This window comes from Phaseolus vulgaris, chromosome 5, assembly GCF_000499845.2.
Source record: "Phaseolus vulgaris cultivar G19833 chromosome 5, P. vulgaris v2.0, whole genome shotgun sequence".
NCBI classification, from domain to species: Eukaryota; Viridiplantae; Streptophyta; class Magnoliopsida; order Fabales; family Fabaceae; genus Phaseolus; species Phaseolus vulgaris.
Window position 1 is genome coordinate 34,700,484 of NC_023755.2, and position 26,033 is coordinate 34,726,516.

Here is a 26,033-nt window from a genome sequence, read left to right on the forward strand (position 1 = left end):
TTCAATTGGTATAATTGAAATTTAAAGAAATAAAATTTTATATTTACGATATTTGAGTCGTAATTAAAATATTAAAATTAATAACACACTCTTGCAATATTTATAAGACTATATTCCTAAAATAAGAAAAAAAAATATAGTTTAGCTTATCTTTTTCTAAGCTGTATCTTTTACATAGAAATCATAACTTAACCAAGAGTAAGGGTTACAAATATATATAAAATTATAATTATTCAAAAAGACATTGTTTTTAAAATAAAAATTATATATAAAATATATGAATATGTACTTTTATGTTAATTTACGTTTGTAGGTAGAATTGTTTTATAAGCCATATATATTAGTTTGAAAATAATATACATTTCTTTACATTAACTTAATTTATTAACCGTATTCCATAATTCAATAAAAATGTATGTAAAATGGCAATATATTAATAAAACGTCGAATAATAACAAAAGCTGGAATAGCTCAGTTGGTTAGAGCGTGTGGCTGTTAACCACAAGGTCGGAGGTTCAAGCCCTCCTTCTAGCGATTTTGTTTTCTTTTCTTTTCTTTCATTTTAAAATATTTTGGTATTTTGTTTTCTTTTCTTTTCTTTCATTTTAAAATATTTTGGTTTGTACCATTTTGAATGGGTTGATGATGATGATGAACAATGAGGGAGTCAAAAAGTTTTATTTGAATGATTAATTTGAAAGAAGAATAAAGGATGATAATTGTTTGTTTTTTTATATCCAAAATACCTTTACATGTATTGTATTATAAGATAAAAAGATTTATTTAGTCAAGATGGTTTTTTTGTATCATGTAATTAATTATGTTAAGTACATAATATTTTTATATTTATTTCTACATAATTAATCATGTAAATTAATAAATGAGGACAATTTGAAAAATAAGTAAAATAAATTTGATTTTGATAATTTTTCATAATCATTTGTATATATTTAAACATAATTAAAAATTATAGGTAAACTTATAAATATGACTTATCGATCATAAGTTAAGTTCAACATAAATTCTCGTAGATTCAAGAGTTTGAATAAGAATAAACGAGTTTAACTGAAATTTCACCTTTTACATAAAATGATATGATTAATTTTATTTGACATTTTTCATTTTTTGAATGTGTCACAATAGGACTTTTACTTTTACAAAGTAGTAGAGCATCACCATATGAACCATGTTTCAAAGTACAACACCACATCACACAATATAATATTTTTATTAATCTCATTTTATCTCTAGTATATGGTCATTGTATTGTATCACATTTCACCTTCCTCCCAAATCACATTACATTTGTCTTTGGACATTGTGTCAATGAGATTACTTTATGCAAAAGTTACCTCTTCATTCTCTTTTCCTTTTGATTTTGTTCTTCTTTGTAGGAGTTATCCATCCTTCATTATACTTTATATCTTTTTTTATCTATTTCCTTTTTTTTTCTTTCTAGTGTATTAGAATTCTCTTAATAAATACTTGTTGTCTCAACTCTATTTTATATTTTTATTTATATTTTAGTTCCCACAATAAAGACTTTATTATTATAATTTTTATTTATAGTTTTTGTAATATTTAGTTTAATTTGAACTTATATTGTGAAGAAGTTAAGTGTGGACTTGAGAGCCTCACATTGAGTGGATGGAGATAAGTGAGATGAATAATATGTAAGACGAATAGATCTAACGTGGAGTCAAGACTTATATGATGTACTTGTATAAACAAAGTAAGCCTAGATAGTACTTGAAATTGGTTGTACAATTACTAATGTGTCGATTGTTTAGTCGCTCTCTTACTCTTCACTCTAAGTCTCCTTCCTTAATTGCTACTGCTCGATTGAGGTTGATTTGAAAAAGAAAGATACTCCGACAATCAAGTAAGTACTCAGTATACTGAAGAAGATTTTTTTATAGTGTTTAATCATAAGCATCTATTGTAATGGGTTAAATATATCATATATCAGTGTTATCTGAATTTGGTGGGATGTGTCCCGTGTTTTCAGGGAGTTCTTGCAACTACCTTAACTGTTATTTATTGTAGCTGCTTTAAATGTGTCTTCAATTGGTCGGTTGGTCACCGAGGTCCAGTGACATGACTCGTCCGGTGCCGACTGGTACATATGAATTAACTAGTTAATCACTAATTCTGAATCTCCCCATTTACACAATGATTCTCTCTAGTATATCCGTACGAAGAATCCAACAATTGATGTCGTCTATGAAAACAGGAGAAAGAAAGTCAAGAAGAGCAATGTACCAAGTTTGAAATTGATACATTTTCTTGATGAGAAAAACTTTGAATTATAGAGGATCAAGATGGAAGTTATCTATATACAACAAGGATGTGCTAATGCAATTAAAAATAAGACAAACATGTCAACACATTTACCTCAAAAGGAGAAGACTGAAATGGTCAATATAGTTAAAAACACCACAATTTTATGTCTTAGAGATAAGACATTCAAGAAAGTCATGAATATGAGAATTGTTATGTCCATGTGAATGAGATTCAAATTATTGTATATGACAAAACCTTTAATATAGAGTCTTTTGAAACAATAATTTTTTTTTATACAAAATGATAAAATAAAAAATGTTAGTAAAGTAAATTAAAATAAAAGTAAAAAATAAAAAAATATTTTACTTCTTTTAAAAGTCTTGCTTAAGACGTCTAAGCATTTTGAAGACACGTTTACTATACTTAATATTTTTTTCATAACATATTGACTTTAACATGAACATCGAAAAATCTTTCATAAATACATTGACCTCTGTTATCATTAATAGCTCAATACACACAAATAAAAATCAACCTTGTCTTATAAATTCCTTTTGAAGAAAACAATTTCCAATAAATAAAGAGCCACGTTATTATATTCTAAATCTCCTAATTTGAACGTGAAAGTCTTGAGACCAGCATGGAACAACAATTTATTACTTTTGTAAATAATGTTATCCAACGGGACAATTACAAAAAAGTTTTTCAAAGCGTTATTAATTTTTCCTTCTTGTTTGCGGAAAAGTACAGAAACGAAAAAAAAATGAAATAACATTTTTTTGAAATCTCTTGTAATTTCTCCTCAATTTAGTTTTAAATATATATATATATAAAAGTATATTTAATAATCTTATACCATTTAAAATTTAAAATAAGAATAATTTAAATACATTTTTTTTAATCCCTCTAAGAATAAAACTATGATAGTATTTCTAATTTTAAAGTAATAATATTTTAAACATAATAATTGACCTGTTTTCTTAACAGACTTAAGAATAATAATAATTATTAAACAATAGTTATCAATAAAATTATAATAAATTATATAAAAATAATTTACTTCCTATTTATCATCAAAATTATATGATAAAAACACTTTCTGTCTTTTATCATGATTACTTATTAAGAATACTTTATTACAAATAGTAGAACTAAAAAATTGTTAATAAATATAATAATAAAAATGAAAATGGTAAAAAATGTATATATAAAAAAGGAATTGCAAAAATAATTCCTAGTATTAAATATTATAAACATTCTTTTGTTTGGTCGGTTTTGATTTTTTTTTTCACGTGATCTTTCCACCTTAAAAAGAAAATCAAATAAAATGTTATCTTATACTTTTTTTTTCTTTCCTATTTTATGTTATAATTAATCATTAATGGTTGGATTTTTAAAGGTTATTGTTTTTTTTCCTTTGAATTTTTTTATACTACGCCTACTTTCCTGGACAGGCCTATTTTAGTAGTGGATGTTTCTTCTTGGACCTCCATATTGTTCTTTTGTCACTGCCATTAAAAAAAATTTATTTTTTATTCTTTGTATGTCAGCTTCCTATTTCGAATTACATAATTTTGAAAGTTAATCTTAAATTCGGAAATAGTTATTTATGTAATTCAAAATATATTTTAAAAAAATAATATTCTAAATTATATATTTTGAAAGTTTGAATTTGATAGTAGCTTCCGGATTATATAATCTGGATATGTATTTGAAAAAAAGCTTATGGATTACATAATCCGAAATCTAATCTCATTGGAAAAAACTTTTGGATTATGTAATCCGAAAATTAATCATGCATCTAAAAAAAGGCTTCTAGATTATATAATCCGAAAGCTAATTACAACTTTGGAAAAAGACTTCCAAATTACATAATCCTGAATATTAGAGATATACATTTTTGGAATACCAAATATTTATGGAAGTCAGATAAGAATACATGGAGGTGCAGAAAGAAGCATTCTTAGTAGTGTCACCAGATCGGGCTAGTTAGTTGGCCATGCTCTCTTTGAATTGAAAGTGTTTGGGCTATAATTGTGATAACAATTAATTTCAAGAAAATTAAAACAATGATTTTAAGAAGAGTGATGTCATAAAGAAAATTAGATTATTTAGAAATTATATTTAAAAAAAAAGTTTGTAAAAAGGGAAAATATTTATGAAACTGTAGCAAATTTTAACACTGTTATCAGATTACAAAAATTCAATGATAGTTTTGTTACTTTTCTACTAATTAGCTTCAAAGTTATAATTACCATAATTTCTGATTAGTTTACATACAGTATTACTTTTAATAAAACTAATATTTATACTGTACAATATACAAACTAAAATACTAGTTACTTTTATTACTGTTATTATATTTAACTCCATTTTGGGCCGTCTATTTATCCAAAAGATAATTTATTTTATAATCTTATAAAAATTAGAAATTTAAACCCTAAATTAACTATTATGTTCACACTCTATATTATTTATCACTTTCATATTTATTCATTATCTTTTATAAATTAAATTTATTAAATTAAAATCAAGAATTGATTGGGTTAACTAGAATTGAATGGGTCAACTAGATGATGGTGAACTCAGCTCAATGGTTGGTTTCTTAGGTGCTCTCAATTTGATTCTTCAAATTCATATTGTTTTTTTAATTGTCATTAAATTAATCCTTTAGTATTCTTTTTCACCACTAAAGTTTTCAATGATTTTTTCCTCGAGTGTACCAAAACAAGATTTTTGTCATCAAATTACTACTTAAAAAATTTAATTTCTCACCAGACTAGTTTCTCAGAACTTCTCTTTGCTTTCAATTAGTCCTCTATCAAGATTAACATGGTGTTTATCTCAAAACAATTAATAAAGTGATATTCCAAATTTCTTTCAATTATTTAATTTGTCTCCAAATTATTTTTGAAGATTTTCCCTTACCATGTCAACAAATATGCAAGGATACCACTTTGCGGGATGACAATAATGTGATTTGGACAATAAAATATTCATTATATTAGAGTTTATATTATGCTAAACACTTAAGCTTAAAAAAAACTCCAAAACAAGCTAAAATATATATTATAAAAATAAATAATTAAGTATATAAATATTTTATAAGTCGGTGTAATAGTTATTTTATAGATTGATTTTAATTAGTCATTTAAAATCTATTCTAAAGAGTTTGTTGAATTTATTAGACCTTAATAAATTCTCACACTATAATAATATATATATATATATATATATATATTTATTCAAGTTGACTTCTTTAGTTTAACTCAAAAATAGATCTCATATGAACTTTTGTGTTATTGAATTACTAATAGTTGATGTTTGGAGTGAAAGAGAAGGGGTGAGGAACCTTTTGAATTTGGTGGGAAGAAGGAGAGGATGGAGGGGTTTATGCTTGAATCGTTTTGTGAATTTTGCTAAAGATATGAAAAGATACCTAAAAGAGAGGAATGTTAAGTTCACGAATAAAATAAATATTGAAATTGGGAGTTTCTTTTTACAATATTAAATTAATTTATAATATATAAATGAGTTAAATCATTCTTACAAACTAAATTTTGTAAGAATAAGTTAAGTTTAAATTTATTTTTAATTGATGAGAGTGTATTTGATGCTAATGTCTCTACTATATTTAATTCCTCTATCGTAAAGTGTAAGACTAAATATGCAAGGGTGTAAGAACAAAAATAATTATTATCATTTCACCTCAATAATAGGGTGTTTGTTCAAATGTACTGGATGCAGAAAGCAAAAGCCTGAAAATTACTGAATGAATAAACATTTCAAAATATAGTTTTGGGTCAAATTACTAGGGCCGCAAATTTGCATCTTTCTCCGTTTTTGATCAATGGGTCCAATTTCTAAGAGGGACTATTTTATCCTAAGTTTTTTCTTCCTGCACCCTACAATTTCTTGACACACCCTCATTATTTTTAAAATGATATTTTACTCTTCTTTAAACTTACTTTTGGAATACTGCTTTGGAAATTTTACAAAACAGTATTTTCAGAACTTCTGGAATGAAATTTTCACAGTAGGATTTTTGGAAATCATGAAAGATTTGCATTGTTTTCATAGAGACGCATGAAATGTGTTATCGAAAGAGTTTTTTTCGCAACACGTTTTCTTTTCCTTTGTATTTCTTTACAACGTTTTTCCTCTATTCTTCTTTTATGATCACGATAACAAACAGTAGTAGTGGTGACAACAACGATATAGTGTAGTGAGAAAAGGTATTTTAGTCTTCTTATTAAAAGTGGAGTTTAGTTAATAATGATGGGTGCGGGAAGCAAAAGCCTTACCCAATTAACAATAAGGTTTTTAGTTTTTTAGATCCACAATAAAGTTAATCTATTCTGCTGATCATAAGTATTTTCCAAACTTAAAATAGAGTCAAATGTTAATAAAAATAAGTTAGCGTATTGAAAGATTAATATATATATATATTTATTGTTTTTGTACATGTGTTATTTAGTAAAATATTATTGAGAATATATATATTTTAAAAATTGAAATTACTTAAATGGTAGTCATCTTATATATTGAGAATTAAATATTAACATTTCTCGAGTAAGTGTGTTTTTATTAAAATAAAAAATAAATACTAAGTTATACTAAATTAACTTTCGAAAATAAATTCTATCAAAATTTATAAATTGAACCTTGTTTAGTACCATGTGAATTTGAATAATGAAAGTTTATGACTAGTTTCGCCTCTATCTCCTGACATGTATGTATCTTGATTTTGATGTGAAAGAAAATGGTTTCAAAAATTTATTTAGGCCTTTTGTTTTCAACTAATACAATCCATTTTAATGTTGGTGTCATTAAACATACAAATAAGAAATATCAAGTAATTTTCTTTTCCATTTTAATTTCGCTGACACCCCAACTGCTTGAAGTTGATATTATTAAGAATGATAGAAGCTGGAAACCCACTTAATAAATTTATGATTTTTTCTTTAAAAAAGATAGATAAAAACAAGCACAACACCAAAATCAACAAATTTCTTATTTTTTTTCCTATGTAAACTATATGTTTATATATCAATTTATACACAACTCTTTACTTTTATGCTAAAAATTTATTTAGGTACAAAAAATAACACGAGTTCGTGTAATAATTCAACCAGATCTTTATATTTTAAAATAATTTTAAGAAAAGAAAATAAGAGGTGCAGAAAATCCATGAAGAAATAAGAGGGCGGTTAAATTGTGGAATTTTCTTCTTCTAGGTTTTGTTGGAGGATTAAGAGATTAAAATTATTTTAATTATATTGTATATTAAGATTTTTTTTAATGAATTGGAGTATCTAGTACTTCTATTAATTTTATTTTTTATTGTTGATTAAATAAATAAATAAGAGGAGCAGATATTAAATAAATATAAAAGTCATGGAAACAATTTATGGGTTCGTAGAAATTTGGTGATAGTTCATTATAAAAGGAGCATGTGTTGTGATATGCAGAAAGGCAAAAGAATTATCAGAAAAGTTGAGAAGCATGGGAGAAGAGGTGAAAAGCAAGGATGAAGAAGAAACATGGATGGTGGAAAGCAAAGAATGGTATCTGCTATCTTATGCTCCACACGGTGTTCCAACCACCGATCATCTCAAACTCCGAACTGTGTGTTTCTCACTATCACCTCAGTCAATTCCCCATGGCCATCTTGCCATTGAAACATTGCTTTTCTCCATAGATCCATATCTACGTTCCAGATTCACTGGCAACTTAGATGGTCTTTATTTTCCTCAGTTTCAGCTGAATCAGGTATACACATATGCTACACACACATGTAATCATGGTAATAACCATGAATTCTGAAAAACATTTTAACATACTATTTTTTCAAAGTGTAGTTTGTCTCTATTATTAAGTCAAAATCACATCACATTTACTAGATAACAGATGAGCTCGTTACAGAGAATATGAGGTTGTTTTTCTTTAAAAAAACTATTATGAAAAATCAAGATAATGTTACTTACTATTTTGTATATTAATGCCAACTATAATGGGTCAACTCTCTATTTTATGAATCCAACATAGTTAATATGTAGTTTAAAACTATTAATCCGGCTTGATCTACCATATATTAATATATTAAATGGGTTTATCTACCTAAATTTTTTAAATAAAAATTAAAAATATATTTTTTACACTTTTGTGTATTTTATAAAAAATACATAATATATTAAAATTAAGATTTCACTATCAAGAATTAAAAAAATTCATAAAATATATAATTTATAATGAATTAAAAATGTCAAACTAAATTACTTCTCTTGTAAATTAAAAGTTTTGTAATTTTAGTATGGCTTTTGTCCATCAATACTAAATTTTAAAAGTTTTCGTAATATATTACATATAAAAAATTAAAGTTTTAATTTTCTTAGATGCATTGATTTATTAACCCAATCTTAAGGTGAATTGAGTTTTTTTTTTATCTATTATAAAATATTTTCACTTTTGGTCTAACCTAAATTTATGGTGGATCGAGTTAATAACAGGATTCAAATCTGTCCAGCCGGGTCTAATATTTTCACCTAATTCTTAAATATTTTATACATGTGAAATTATTTAAAGAAAAGAGAAACTAAATAATAATAATAAATGTAGAAATTAATCGGTTTATGTTAATTATAATTGTTAATTCCGATAATTTTAGAGACTAATATAATGATTATCTTAGACACTGTTATAAAATATGTATAAAAAAACAGTTAATGACAGTAGAAGACTAACCAATCTTAAATTTTGAAATAGTTTAATGTTCAAATAAATGGGATTTTATTTATAACATGGGAATGCTTCAGGTGGTGACAATATTTGGGATTGGAAGAGTTAAAGTATCAAATGACAGTAGATATAAAGAGGGAGATCTTATTATGAGTGCAAGTCTTCTTGTTGCTGAGTATTGCATCATTCCCAGCAGAGAGATTTTCGGAAAAATTGATCCTGCAAGTGGGATTTCATTGCCGGATTATCTAAGCTCTCTTGGTGGGTCAATTTGCCTTCTATCTCTCCACATTTTCTATCTACTTTACGTTAGTGATATATATAAGGAGTTGTATTGCAGGAATACCTGGGTTTGCTGCATGGTTGGGGATAGAGGTGGTGGGAGACCCCAAACCTGGCTCAAATGTTCTTATATCGGCAGCTTCTGGTGGCGTGGGAATGATCGCTGGTCAATTGGCTAAGATCAGAGGTTGTAGGGTCATCGGAAGCACGGGATCTGATGAAAAAGTAACACTTTTATATCCTTGATCAAGTAAAAGTGTTGGTGTCAACTCATATACCTTTCTTATTATTCTTCCATGGCTAACCTAATTACTGCTGTTTTGAAATATGATGAATGGTTTCTCAGCTGAGGCTAATTAAAGAGGAGTTTGGGTATGATGATGGATTCAACTACAACAAGGAAACAGACCTTGATGCCGTTCTAACCAAGTAATGGACCCTCTCCACCAATTTCCACCAATATTTTTTTAATAAGCCAAATTTTATTGAAACAGGAAGTTAATATAAGGTGTACCCTAGTTGCTTACCAAATATTACGAGAATTCATGCTTTGCATAATAAGCATACTCTTTTTTTTATCAGCACATAATAATAAGCATATAATGTTGCATATAACAAGCAGCACAAAGCTTAAGCACACCTTCTGCCAGAGATTAGTGCTTTGATGCTTTCTTTTGATGTTAGGTAGTGTTTATGATATTGTTGATCGACCAAACCCCACAACATTTCATCATGCATCCAAAGCCTCTCTACTCACAAGAATTATTGCAGCAAAATTATTATATGAAAACCAGAAAAATCACTGGTAAACTTATATTTGCCAATCCTGCACCTACTGTAAGCTTTATCATTTGCAAAACCTTTAATTTAAGTTTGTTTTGGACCAAATTCTTCCTAAGAGCTTTCGGAAGAGAAGAAATATTAAAGTAATTTCTCAATAAGTTAAAATTAAGTTAATTTTTCTAAATTTTTATTGTGATTTATGTATAATGAAAAATCAATTTAATACTATTTTTTGTTATCTTTTTAGGGAAAATCTTATGAAAAATATATAAAAGTCTTTTAGTAGTAGTCTCATCTCTCGTACAGAGGTAGTTTTCCAATCAAAATAAGTATATTGAGTTAGATTTATCTTTGAAATTAATTGGCTTAAGTGAAATTTCTAACAGAAACCTATTCAGAAATTAATTGAGGTAAGCAAAATTATTCAACAAATTTACATGCCACACTTCAAAAGTTCATTTTATTTTATTTTGCCTCTTTAATTTTGGAGGCTTCATTTGAATTCAACTCATTTTTTGAATTTAGATGGATTTTTTGAGTTGAAAGTTTGGAAAGTTAGTTTTAATTAATTCTTTATTGATAAAAAAACTTAAAAAATTCACATAAGAGATGGGACTTCTCTACATAGTTGTTTGAAATTTTCTCTATGTAGCTTCTATATTATGGCTAAACTGAACACAGTTTTGGGATCATAATCCACTGTGCATATGAATATCTACTGTTGCTCCCTGAAAACCATGATAACAGTTTTACATGGTGCAAAATTTCTTGAATATCCTGACATTATTTCTAAAAGTAGCTGCATTTTTGGCTCTTTACATACACCTGAATGAAGCAAACCACACAGCAACATGCAGCAATTAGGACATGTTTCAATTGTAAGTTAGGAAAAATGATTACAGTTGACAACTTGCAAAATTGCAGGTTGTTTCCTAATGGTATTGATTTTTACCTTGACAACGTTGGTGGGAAGATGCTTGAATCTGTACTGAATCACGTGAACAAGTATGCCAGGATACCACTTTGTGGGATGATATCTCAATATAACCAGGTGAAAATATTCGACAATGTCTTGTGTGTTACTGAATCGTGAGAATAGCTAAACAAATCAAATGTCTTGAAAGAATTCAGAATACCAATGTGGATTACTTTTATATTTATGTTATACAATTAAAAAAATATCATTCAGAAACTAATTATTTTTTATTTTTAAAATTAGTTTGTATTCAATGATATTTTTTTTAATACTTTAACAGATTGAAAAATCACTTAAAATTAAAACAAAATCTCCTTTTTAAATCACAATACGATCTTAATTTTTATTTATTTTTGTTGAGGTTTCATTTTTCACAAAGATAAATTAAAAATAAAGATATTTTTTACTAGTGCAAATAATTAGAGAATATCTATGATTCATCCTAGTAAGATTTAATCATTATTTCGGGATTTATTGGCTTAAAGCTTCACCAGTAGTTTGTTGGATGTGACTTTTTAAAATCAAGAAGGTATACTTTTAAAAGATGAAGTTCACATCCCTATTTAAGTATTTATCATAACTCAAATGTATAATGATTAGAGAAAAAAAATAATTAATTATTATATTTATTAAATTAGAAACTATTTTAGAAATTATTTTTTATTGTTAAATAATTTTTAATTTAATATTTAATTAATTATCAAGATTTTTTTCTCAAATTTAAAATATAAAAAATTAATAATTAAGTCGTTAGTAGTTAATTATATATCAATTCAAAAACTATTTAATAATAATAAAAATTAATTTAAAAAAATAAAAAATTAATTATTAAAATAATTTTAATTTAATTAATATAATAATTAATTATTTTTTATTTATAAAATTAATTTTTATTTCATCTTCTTATAGTAAATCCGTGTACTTTATCTTTTAAAATAAGTAATTTCTGACGGGTTAATTTTATGAATGTATATTTTAAATTTTAAAAGTTGAACCAGGAAACAGGGAGTCTTTTTAATATATTTTTCGTCGGCAAAAGTCTAGTTGTTCAAATTTCCATTCTCACTTATTTAAACTGAAGAATCATATGCAATTTTTCAAAAGAATTTTGTAGACCATTGGAATTGTGTCGGACTAAGTTAACTGGGTCCGAAATAGGATTAAATATATTTTTTATTATATATTATAACAAAATTATTTTTTTGTTTTTATTTAAATTTTAGACTTTTGACTATTTGTAGTTGTTGAAATGATATTTTTTTTAATAAACAAATTTTTATAATTGATTTATTCGAATAGTTTATCTACTACGTAAGAGTTCTAAAATTTAAACTGTGAATTTTTTTTTAAAGTATTGAGATAAAAAAATATTTAATCTCACAACATATAATTGGCTGAATTCGCTATTATAGATCAATATATTACTACAAGAAAATTATGAAATAGAAATTAATTTTAGAAAAAAATAATAATTAGTTGTTATAGTGACTAAATTAGAGATATTTTAGAGATTAAATAAATTTTTGGTTTCTAAATTAGTTTTTATTATTGTTAAATGGTTTCTAAATTAGTATCTAATTAGCAACCAAGGTTTTTGGTAGCAAAAATCTTAGTTGCTAATTAAATACTAATTTAAAAACCATTTAACAATAATAGAAACTAATTTAGAACCATTTTTTTTTTAATTTTTAAAATGGTTTTTAATTTAGTTACTATTGCAACTAATTATTTTGATCTCTAAAAATTTGTTTTTATTTGATAATTTTTTTTAGTGTATCAGTGTTATGTCTTTAACTGGGTAGATCTTCTTGGTGAATTGCATGTTAAAGGTTCGAGTATATTGGAGTGTAAGAATATTTATAGAGTTTGATTATATGGTTGTTGGTGAAGGTTTGGACAGAAAGAGACGGTGTGAGAAATCTTTTGAATATGGTGGGCAAGGAAGTAAGAATGGAAGGTTTTCTGCTGAAAACGCATTTCAATCGTTTCGGAGACTTTGCAAAAGAGATGGAGGTACACATAAAAGAAGGAAGGGTTAAGTCCAAGATTAAAATAAACACTGGGATTGAGACCTTTCTCGATAGCTTGAACTCCTTATTTTCTGCCTCTAATATTGGAAAAGTACTTATTCAAGTTAAGGCTTAATGTTTCTTCTAGATATGCTTCATCTTTAAATAAATGAGACATTTCATGAATGTCCCAACTCTTTTACATTAATGGTTTGTTTGGATTGGGAAGTGGAAAATTGAGAATGTGGAAGAGTGAAAGTGTGAAGATTTGAGAAGAAAGTGTGAAGAAAGTTGAGAGTGTTTGGATTAAAGTATCTTAGAGCGGATGTATGAGAAAAATTGATTGAAACATGAGAGTGATTTGATGGTTGTAAAGATATTTGAATTATTTTTAATTGTGTAAATGATAAGATTACAAATTTACCCTTGTGTATAAAAAAAGAAATAAATAATAATTAATTTTGTGCACAGTTTAGTTAATTAAAATAATTTAAAATTTCAGTTATAAATAAAAGAATAAAATAATGTAGAATTCAAATAAATAAATAAATAAAATATAAAATTTAAGTATAATTATATTATTTTTTAATTTATTTTAATTTTGTTAGTTAAATTAATGTATTTATATAATTTTATTATTCTTTAAATTATATATATATATATATATATATATATATATATAACTATCCTCTACCTTAAAAATACCACATAATCGATTATCCAAAGATTTTAGAGACATAATCGACTATGCCTTCATTTACAAATTGAACATAATCGATTATGTTGTAACATAATCGATTAAGCTGATATTTACACAGAGTAGATAATCGATTATACTCCCAAAAAAACTACAGATAATCGATTATGTCATCAACATAATCGATTATTCACTGTTTTAACAACATAATCAATTTTGTTCTGTGTTGTTTTCAGTGATAATCGATTATGTCGTTGTGCATGGAGTAACCGTGCTCCACTTGTTGTGTGCATGGCATGGCTATTGATGTAACATAAAGTATAAAGTGAAGAAAAACAATGATAGAATGGTATTTTATGTTATATGACGTGACTTTTTGCTTTGGGTCCTCTCTTTTCTCTTCATTCTTGTGAGGAAACCATAAATGCTCCACTTTCTCCGTCCACGCACCCTCATCCTCAACTATACACTGAACTAAACAGGGTGACACCCTCTCATCCGTCTACAATGTCACTCCCAAAAACAAACACGGTGTAAAAGTCCTTTACCATGAACTTATGACAAAACGTGTCAAGGAGCGGACACTTGAAGAAAAGATGAAGCTATTGATGAAAACTCATGAAGAGCAAAGTGAATGCATGCGCAAACAAGATGAGCAGATGTAACTCATCCTACAACACATTCAAATGAATAATCCCGCATCAGGCTCTTCAGATCCTACTACTAGTGGACATCATAAAGGAGACCACATTAGAGATGACAGTTCAGAAGAAGATTAGTTGTATGTTGAATTATATCATAGATTTGACTCTTTTAACTAGTTTTCAACAATTTTAGTTGTGTAGTACGATTTACCTTTAATTTGAGTACAACTCCTTCTTAAATTATGTATTTGAAGTTCATACCAATTTAGCTTGATTGAATTTTGAGTATCTATAAGCATGTTTGAATTTTTTTTATAAAATGGTCAAAATACCATTTTAAATAGGTATTAATAATACACATAAAAATAGCCACCGAAATTGATTTGGTGGCTATTTAGCCACCAAAATAAAATTTGTCACTATAGGAGTCTCCATTTAGCCACCGAAATAGTCACCAAAAGATTTCTTTTTAGCAATCGAAAACGGTGGTCGCTATCACTTTGTATTTCAGCCACCGATTTAACCACCGAAATTTGGGTTTTGAATTTTGGTGACCAAATTTTCTGCGACCGGTTTAGTCACTGAAATTTCGGTTGCTAATTTGGTTTTCGAATTTTGGTGACTAAATATATCTGCGACGAATTAGCAACCGGATAATTTGGTTTTTAAATTTTGGTGACCAAATTCCCTGCGACCGATTTAGCCATCGAAATTTCGGTTGCAAATTAGTGACCACTTTATAATTCAGTCGCTAACGGCTTTGCGACTAGGGTTTTCATCTTTATTTGGTGACTATTTCGGTCGCAAATATGTTTAACAACCGATTATAATGATTTTAACGATTGAATTTGGTGGTCGCTAAAAATGATTTGTTTTGTAGTGACAGTTCCCTATACTCATAGCAAATATCAAACAACAAAAATAACCATCATAATGGATTCCAATCTCCCAACAACAATCTCAACGAAAATAATTTTTTTATTAAAACATCCTAAAACCAGACCACGTAACTGCCAATCTATTCTATTTTTGTACTACACAAAATCAGATTCAAAATATGTGAAACCGATTTAACCTCCTTTGTATTAGTCATTTCATATATCATACATATGTATATTTGAATTAATATTATATTTATCTTCATGCCTGCTACATTATCTACACAATATGTTTAATCCTCTTTCCCATATTTGTTTTTTCTTTCTACTTGTACGTGAGAGAAAATATATTAATGTGAATGATATTTTGGATTTGTGCAAGTGCTTACACAATTTATGATAAATCTAAAATTCACCCGATAAGTGGGTTTTTTTTTTCTTGGTAATTTTTCATATTTTATACTTATATAATCCAATTGCATCGGAAGGGTTAAGGGTAGTGGTAGATACCTAACGAATCAACTAGAAGAGGTAAGCGTAGAGTGCATCCAGAGTAAGAAAACATGCTTATAAAGAGAAATAGATTGGCACCACAACCCAACTTAAAATGAAGCGGGAGGTATCCTAACTACTTGGCACCACGTAACTACTTAACAATAACTAGAAAACAAGGGAGGGAAGGTATACCTATAACCATAATAAATGTATATTTTTCATGTGCTTACAATCTCAAAAAGATTATATAGAACTAAAAACTATAAAAAAATATATTAAATAAAAATAAATTTTAGAAATAAAAAATAATTAGTTATTATATTAATTAATTAAATATTATTTTAAAAATTAAAAAAATTATTTACATTTAAATTAGTTTTTATTATATGGAGCGTTCATATTACTTATTATTTTCATGAATTTGGTTATATTATTATAATGGATAAACCTACTTATATTTAATATATAGTTATATCTCTGAATGTTATTTCCTATTTTAAAACAATTTACGTACTGATTAAATAATTAAAGAAATTAAAAAACACAAAAAAGAAAAACTTTAATTTGATGTCATGTTAATAAGTTGGAAAGTTATTATTTTAATTTAATAAATTCGTAAGATTATGTTACAAATGGGAAAATAAATATGGCCACTGTCTTGATTAAATCCAACGCATGATAACCTTCTATTTTTAGTTTGAAAATCTATAAACCTCTTTTATCAAAATTAAGAGTTTATGATAACATCTTTACATTAAAATAAATAAATAAATAGTTTGCTTATTTACGAGTTATTTACGAGTATAGAAGTAATTGAAAGAGGGAAAAATATTGACTGAATACAAAATTTTTCTTACTTCTTTTAATTTATTCTTTATCTTGAGTGAGAATGCATATACTATTTATTCACTTTATTTTGCAATTAAAAGAATGGGCGGGCACGTTGCACTAGTGATTGATTATGTTGTTTCATTATTAAATATATTTTGACCAACAAAAGATAATAATGAATATTATAAATTTTGAAATTCCATTTGATAGAAAGTTTATTAAATTAAAAATGTCAAAATTCAAGAACTAAAATAGTTTCTTGTATACGAACAAATAGCAGTTAGAAAAAATATAGAATATTTATGTTTTTGAACATTTTCTCTTACCATGATCATTCCGTTGGAGATTGTTCATTTAGTTGTTTCTAAATTATTGGATAGGGGGCTTATACCAAGAACATGAAGCAGGACTAATCTACGTTTTTATTACAGCTAATTAAATATTTGTACAATTTTTGTTGATTTGTCTAATTTGTATTTGGTACAATTTAATTTATTTGAAATTTATGTTGATTGAAAATAAGATTATTTATTCAATATACTACATGGTGTACAAGTTTGCAATTTGTAGGGAGCAACTTTGGTCTATTTAAAAAATCATGGACTGGTGTTCACCCTTCATGGTGTTGAGCTAAACACTTGGTCCATTCTACTCCGAAAAACCATGGACTTGTGTTCACCCTCCATGGTGTCGAGCTAAACGCTCGGTCCATTCTACTCCGAAAAACCATGGACCGATGTTCACCCTTCATGGTGCCGAGCTAAACGCTCGATCCATTCTTCTCCGAAAAACCATGGACTAGTGTTCACCCTCCACAATGTCGAGCTTTAAAGACTCGGTCCATTTTTCTTCAAAAAAACCATGGATTGGTGTTCACCCTCTATGGTGCCGAGCTTTAAAGACTCGATCCACTCATCAACAGAGAAAACCACAAAGGAAAAGGTACAAAGATTCACAATTATATGTTTCTAACAAAGTATGATAGATTTATGAAAGGATATGAATAAGCCAGTTGACAAAAGAGTATGATGTTTTTATGGAAGAAAAAAAAACATCTAAGGGTCTTAATCCTCCGTGGAGCTGAACACAATCTCGATTTATAAATAAAGGTACAAATACTTTGTAAAAGCATATTATCCATGAGCTACCTGTATCAGTCATTTCAAATTTTCTAGAAACTTATATGTATGTTTGAAAGGTGAGCAGGCTAATTATGAGCCCCTCAAAGGCAATATTTTTATCATAAGTATGTTCATAATCTGTATATTAGTGATGTATATATTCAAAATATGAGCGGCAGAACAAAAATAAAAACAACTTTTAGACACATTGACTTATGCTTGAGGCTAGGGGGTTGTAACATCATGAGTCGAGTCAGATATTGTGTATAAAGAGATCGTCTACCGATATTCATATTTAAGGACATTAATGTCGTATCAGCACAAATAAAGGGATATTGGATAATCAACCTTAAATAGGAGGAGACACCATTTATTACTGAATTAAGCCAATAATAAGACCAGATACAAGGAGAATGAGGAGAGCACTACCCTATATAAGGGAAAGAAAATAACTCACAATATCTGAGATGTCTACGATGAGGGAACTTTCCTTCTTCCTTGGACTGCAAATTAAGCAATCCAAAGAAGGCATCTTCGTGTGTCAAACATACTCAAGAAGTTTGAAATGGAGAGCTATAAAGCTGCAACAACTCCTATGTCAACAAATTGCTACTTAAGTGTGGATGAAGTTGGACCATAAGTTGATCAAACTAAATACAAGGGGTTAATAGGTTCTTTACTTTACCTTACTGCAAGCAGACCTGATATTATGTTTGTTGTTTGCCTCTGTGCAAGATTCCAATCATGTCCTAAGGAATCTCATCTCAAAACTGTCAAAAGGATCCTAAAGTATCTCAAAGGCACAACATCTGTGGGCTTATGATATCCTTCTCACTCTCCTATACATCTAGTAGGATACTCTGACTCTGATTTTGCAGGTTGTAAACTAGATAGGAAGAGCACAAGTGGAACATGCCATATGCTTGGATCAAGACTCATATCATGGCACAATAAAAAGCAAGCATGTGTAGCTTTATCAACAACTGAAGTTGAATATATAGTTGTAGGAAGCTGATGTGCACAAATCTTATGGATCAAACAATAGCTTGAAGACTTTGGATTAAAGATAAGCAAGGTTCCTTTGCTGTGTGACAACACAAGTGCCATAAATTTGACAAAAAATCAGGTTCAACACTCTAGGATCAAGCATATTGAGATTAGGCATCACTTCATTCGTGACCATCTTAGCAATGGAGATTGTGAGATTCAGTTTGTTTCCACAGAAAGTCAACTTGCAGACATTTTCACAAAGCCCTTATCTAAGGACATATTATTTTCCCTGATGAATGAGTTGGGTATAATTGATATGCATGCTTTATCTTAAGTGTTTTAATCTTTCCTTTTGTCTATTTGATGAGAAAAATAGGGGGAGAAGTATTGGTTTTGTAATGTTCTTATTACCTGCACTTATTACTGCTTTGAGCATTACTACTATAACTGTTTAACTGGTTTAAATTTGAAATTTTAAAATGTTGAAAACTCTTGATAAAAAATTTCAACCAGTTATTCCTGCAAAATAACCGATTGTTTATCTGTGCTTGCACCTGTGTATGTTTACTAGTTTCTCATATGATTTGACTGATGTTCCTCTTTGGAAATCACCAAGTGGGAACTGGCTTCTGGTTTCTGGTGCTTATTTGATTGGAATAGATTACCATTTGTCTCTTTGTTTGCTCATGAGTGCAGGTTGTACATATTCTAAACAAGAACATTCCAAAAAGAATCCCAAAGATTTGTCTCCATCAAATAGGGAGAGATTGTTGAGCATGAGAGCTTTGATGTTTCAAATCCAAGATAAAGTTTGAAGTTGTGTTGCTTTTTGTTTGGGTTTAGATTAGAAAGTTTAGAATCTATGTTAAGATTAGTTCTTAATCCTCGCACAAAGCTTAACAAATCTGTTTTAAAGAGACAAAGTATTTTTCCAAGCAAAGGGAAAACAACCGGTTGAATTATCGATATAATCGGTTTGTGTAATCTGGATTTGATTACTAGTGGTGTGTTTGTTGTAATATAGATTTGATTATTAGTGGAACTCAAAGGTTGTTTTGAGAACTGGATGTAGTTCAAGGTTTAGTGAACCAGTATAAAATTGTTGTGTAAATATCTCTATCTCTAACTCCTTATAACTGTTTGTGTTAATTTTGTTTCTGCTGCTGGTATAAACAACCGATTAAAACGCAATTTCAATCGGTTAAAATTCTGAAAACAGTTTTTGTATCATTGTTTGATTGCTTTCCTTAAGTGCTTATCATTGATTGTTTGATAAAGGTTCATTCTTAATCAAGTTTTGGGAAAATCTTTGACAAACAATTCACCCCCTCTTATTTAAGCCATCAATTCTTATAAAGAAGGTTGAGATTTATTTAAAGAGGTGGTGTAAAGATGTTTGAGGTTTATGGGTAGTAGAGATAATTATATCCAATAGCAGCAAGTAAAGAGGAATAGAAAAATCCTCTTTAAATCAATTTAAAAATTTGTATGGAATAATGGTATGTATGGAGAAAGAATAACTGTTGCGTAAATCAAATTGAGAATATTTCATGGAAAGAATATTAACTAAATAACTAAATGATTCTCTTAATAATTTTTTTAAAATAAGATATATTAAATAAATAAATAAAAAATTGTTTACATCAAATTAGTTGTTAAAAAATAAGTTTTAAAAAAATCATTATATAAGTATAGATAAAAAAATTATTATTTTTTATAATAATTTTTTTATCATTTAACTCCAAGTTTTGTGGTATGTGAAGAAGGTGTATATACATATAAACCCCTGAATAAAAATCTTTCTCTATAATTTTAATATGTTTTATATATTTTAATATTTTCAAAATGTTAAAACACATAAAAAGTTATTGTACATCAAAATATTTTCTAAAAATTTGATGACTCACTCATCTACATGTCACCTTTGTCCCTACTCTATCTCTCATAATTTTTTTGTAAGATTTATCAATAAAAGTTACTGGTGGATTTGTATTACTCAGTAACTTTTACCGATGTATAACCGATAGATTTTACTGATGAATTTTTATTTGTCTATATTTACTAACGAATTCTATTGACAAACTTTTGTCCATCAGTATTTTAACGACGGATTTTATAGATAAATTAATTTTTTTATAAAAATAACTGGGAATCAATAGTCATGAGTAGAATTCAATAATTGAGCACGAACATAATCCTTTGATAAATTTAATAACAATAATAATATTAATAATAATGTTAATGTTAATAATAATACTAATAATTACAATAATAGTAATATTAACAATCTTAATAATTATAATAATAATAATAATAATAAATAATATAATAATTTATACCTATATATAAAAGGGATTTCTCATTATAATTGTTAGTACACAATTTTTTCTCAATTTTACCCTTATTTAATATATTTTATTTTATTAATACAATGAAGTTTTTGTCATTTAAATGAATTACTTAAAAAATAAAATTATTTTTTAGTTTTTTAAATTAATATTAATGTACAACTTTTATATGACTTCCCCACTCTTTCCTTAATTCCTTATTTTAAAGCAACAACAGGGAGAAAGAAAAAACATACTCTCACACATTTTTATTTCACGTCAAATCTTACATATCTAATAAAATAACCTTCATTTTCAATCACTCTCTGCACTCCATTTTTTGTTTTTTTAATTTCGACTCATCCAAAATTATTTCTATATGTATGTTAAATTTTTATCATCGTGTAAATTGAGTAAAAGAAGAAAATGTAGATACACAAACGCAGTTGCGCCTATATTCCGCTAGTAATAATAATAACATAATAATTATAATAATAATATAATGATAATATAATAGTAATAAAAAATATTAAAAAATAATTTTTTTTAATTAATAATAATAATAATTAAAATTATTATTAAAACGAACATTATCGGTGAATTTTTACCATCTGTAAAACCAATGTTTGTTTAGTTAAATTTGAAGTTATTTTTTCTTAATGAATTGAAGAGGTACAAATTTACACGTATCGTTGAAATAAATTTTATGTAAAATTAAACTTATCAAATAAATATTATAAAAGTTAATAATTTTATTATGATCTTGAATTTTTCTTATAGAAATGATCAGTATGTCTAATACAGAATTATCTTGATATTTGAGGGGTTGAAGTAAATTGTAATTTTATTTATATTGTCCGTGAGTTTTTTCATATATGAGTTTAAGTAATTCTAGTATTCTTATTTACTATATTTTTTATTAATAAAAAATGTATGATTGAATAAAAGTATAAAAATATTTGTATTAGAAAGTGATTAAATTTTGATTAAAATAAAGTTTATAGAGAGAAAGGAGGAGAAGGAAGGGTTAATGAAGAAAAGGGTAACACATGAAAATTGATGAAAAGAAAAAGAATATGATATGGTTTGGAGCACAAGGGTTACATGTGGAGAGCTCATTGGCTTAAAAAGGGGATCCATGAGCGGAATTTAAGTAGTTTTCTTAGTTTAGAGTATGAAAAACACTGTTTCACTCATGTAATCTGCGTGATTCTAAAGCGCAATTACTGCTATTTTATGCAATCCACATTTATGTACATAAGATAAAAAAGAAAACAAATAGCATGACTCATGTTTTAAATCCAATGATCACCACAGCAAGAAAAGGAAAAAAAAAAAGAAAAAACAATGAAAAGTGGTTTCAGAATTATTAATTGAAGCACAAACTGCATAGAAACTAGAAACTTAATCACTTTCTTTAGCAGTTTATGTGGGTAAAGTGATTGTCATTTGCAATCACTTTGATCCCTAATTTTGGCATGAAGGAATAGTGGCACAGAAAGTAGAAATAATGAATCTAAAAGTTCAAAAGTTTCAGCAGAAAAGCTGGATTAATCATGATAATTTCCCAGACTTGTTATCCTTTTCTGTATTATTCTGTGGTATTAAATGTTCACTACCGTTTTTTCTTTACATTCTTATCATGGAATATCAAGAAAAATAAACACAGACCAACGCGGATTCTTGTTGCAATGTATTCAAAATTGTTTTTTTATATATATATTCTTATATTGTACAAACTATTTTGTTTTTTTTTAAGAAATAAACTATACTCTTTTACATCCGTTTTCATGCATTTTTAATTAAAATATATATAAACTCTAAAACTGATGAACAATAGAGAATATTTTATCTTTAGAAAACTAATATTTAATTAGAATGACAATCCAAAAAGAACAGAACATGTAATTACATGCCTCGACTCAGGAATAATTTGGTTGTCATATACTCTTCAAAGCTCAATTGTAATATTAATAGTAATAATAATTTATAACAGTGTATAATAATATATAACAGATATCTCCATTGTATATTTTTCTATTTTATCTGCATTTATATTTTAAAAATTTTGTGAACATTAAAATTCTTATTGTGTTACTTTAAAAATAAAAATAAAAATAGTTTAAATAAACTATTCATCCATTTCAAATAATTACAAGTTATTACTTCAAAATATAATGTTAATTTTTTTTAAGTAAATTTGTAGTTTATATTATTTTTCTAATAATATTTTTATTTAAATTATAGATTACACATTAAATATTAATAATATATATTTAAATAAATATATAAAATCAAAATTAATATAAATATAGAGTTTAATATATTTATTCAAATAATATAATAAAAAATAAGTCTTTCAGATAATGGTAATAAACCATAAACATCCGACTTCTAGCACATGAATAGTTTTAGAAATATAAAACAAAATTATTAATTAATAACATAGACACTTGACTCTATTTTCGGAAGACTCGTGTATTGAAATTAGCATCTAGAGACCTGCACCTGTCATACTACTGTTGTAAAATCCACACAGTCATGCGCATAATTATCTCAATATCTCATCCACTCATATGACAGGGTAAATTCATATGACCTGAAAGACCAGGTTCTATTTCAAACCCCAGACAAAATCATATGAACCTCCATCCACTCTCACCCACTGAATAACTTCATCTATGTGATTCCATTATATCAGTAGAGTCAGGATCGTCTCATTAACAGGATGCTCACAAATCAATACACCCTAACAACAATCTCAACACGATATTTTCTTTCCTGAAAATACTATGTCTTGATCTTACTTTCACATCATTTCACACTTCATTTAACACATCAATACACCATACAATCATAACATATAATTTAAACTTTCTAACAATCCCAATATATCCAAGAAGTTATTTAATAATAGTAATCCAAAATAAACTATGCTAAAATAATAATAATAGTAATATTTATATATGTATACAAAATTTTATATTGATCGAAAATATTTTAGGTTGATCTAAATGACACCATAAAGCACCAGAAATTTTGGATTGATCGAAAAATATTTTTAGGTTGATCGAAATGACACCAGAGAGCACCAGAAATTTTAGATTAATCGAAAATATTTTTAGGTTGATCGAAATGACACCAGAGAGCACCAGAAATTTTAGATTGATCAAAAATATTTTTAGGTTGATCGAAATGACACCAGAGAGCACCAGAAATTTTAAATTGATCGAAAATATTTTTAGGTTGATCAAAATGACACCAGATAGCACCAGAATTACAAAGTCCATGTTGTAGCTGAAAATTACTCTAAATCAACTTCAAGCAACCAAAAATCAACAACATTAATATTTTATAACAACAATCATATCAAATTTCACATTCAAATCTCATTCAATTACTAATATACTTAAAACAAACAACCCTGGAAGAAAGTTTGAGACTGGTGACCACATCACCCTCACATCCAGATCTTCTAGCCTAGTGTTCTATTGGAAATTAAGGCTAGCTTCCCTTACCTGAAATTTAGTAGATATTCACTAAGAGCTCCAAAACCACCAAGAACTCAAAGGTAACTTAACTTGCACTACAGAATCCTAATAAAAAGTCTAACTATATCACTAGAATCCTGAGCTAACAGAGATTGACCCTGAAGCTAAAAGGGTCACATGCAAAACAAGGACAAAAACAACCTAACAAGTTCAAAATTTGACTCAAAGAGAAGAGCAAAAATGAACTTCCTCTATCAAAGATTCTGATTGGACAGTCTTGCAGTACTCACTGCCAGGAGTCTGATGGTGGACTCTGATCGTCGAACTGATGAACGAGGAAGTCAGAATTGTAGAGAGAAGGGAGAGGAAAGGAAAAGAACTTTCTAGAGAGATGATGGTTCTTTTTAAAATGAAACCTGAATAACTGAATTTCTATTTATATGCCCTTTTCATTTAAAATTATTCAAGAGTCATTTAAAAATATACCACTTCTACTCTAAAGTAATTTTCTAGATCCTTACACAGTTATTTTTTTTAGTGTTTTCTTTATTTTCTTTATTATAAATCTTATGTTTACCTTCATGTGGAAGACTTTCTTTTCTAATTTTTCAACGAATTTTGAGGTTTTATGCCATTAAAGTTTTATGAACAATGTGCATGATTCAAAAGGTTAAAGATTAAAAACCTTATGAGTAGACGCATAGTGGACATGTTTTATTAATGAGATCTAAGTGTTTTTAACTTACCGATGATTGGATGAATAATATATTTATCAACAAATGAAGAATTCATTGTTGGAAAAGTTTGAGAGTCAACTTGTTTCATTATCTCTACTTTATTTTTTGCACAACAATCTCAAGTTCATTTTATTTTCATTGTTATTTATAACTACCGATTTAACTGGATTTACTATTGTATTCGTTGGAGAATGACTTGAGATCATCTAATTACATAATTATACTATCATCTCTTCGGTGTTAGATGATCTATATCAAGTCTACGCTAAATATTATTTTAAGTTAATAGTAAAATAAAAGCTATAACTAATTAAAAGTTTTTTTTTAATTATAAATTTTAATGCATATCATATCATTTATTGAAATTATATGTAAAGGGTGGTTTTGTCTAATAAATTCTGAAATGCGATAAGCTTTTGTTTGTGTATTTATTTATCATGTGGAACCTGGATAAACACTACAAGAAAACAATTAAATAGAAACCAATTTTAGAAATAAAAAATAATTAGTTGCTATAATGATTAAATTAAATCATTTTAGAAACTAAAAAAATTATTAGTTTCTAAATTAGTTTCTATTATTGATAAATAGTTTATAAATTGATATCTAATTAGCTACCAAAAGTTTTAACTACCAATTATTTAGAAATCAATAATTTTTTTTTTAGTTTAAAAAATGGTCTCTAATTTAGTCACTATAATAACTAATTATTTTTTGTCCCTAAAATTAGTTTCTATTTAATGATTTTCTT

General features: G+C 27.1%; 1 protein-coding gene and 1 non-coding gene across 4 annotated transcripts; both read left to right on the forward strand.

Annotated features, from left to right (window-relative positions):
* Positions 1 to 460: 460 nt before the first annotated feature.
* TRNAN-GUU (transfer RNA asparagine (anticodon GUU)) lies at positions 461 to 534 on the forward strand. The gene has a single exon. It is a non-coding gene; the product is annotated as a tRNA-Asn (tRNA).
* Positions 535 to 7,744: 7,210 nt separating this feature from the next.
* LOC137834514 (2-alkenal reductase (NADP(+)-dependent)-like) lies at positions 7,745 to 13,515 on the forward strand. 3 transcript variants are annotated; one of them, XM_068642544.1, is made up of 6 exons: positions 7,745 to 8,055; positions 9,099 to 9,282; positions 9,395 to 9,528; positions 9,650 to 9,732; positions 11,011 to 11,137; positions 12,953 to 13,515. In XM_068642544.1, the coding sequence occupies exons 1-6, from the start codon at positions 7,789 to 7,791 to the stop codon at positions 13,205 to 13,207; spliced, it is 1,050 nt and encodes a 349-aa protein (XP_068498645.1). In that variant the 5' UTR covers positions 7,745 to 7,788; the 3' UTR covers positions 13,208 to 13,515. The 3 variants fall into 3 exon arrangements, with proteins under 3 accessions (XP_068498645.1, XP_068498644.1, XP_068498646.1); XM_068642543.1 differs by having other exon boundaries at positions 9,362 to 9,528; positions 12,953 to 13,514; XM_068642545.1 differs by having other exon boundaries at positions 9,362 to 9,528; positions 12,963 to 13,110.
* The last annotated feature ends 12,518 nt before the right edge of the window (positions 13,516 to 26,033 follow it).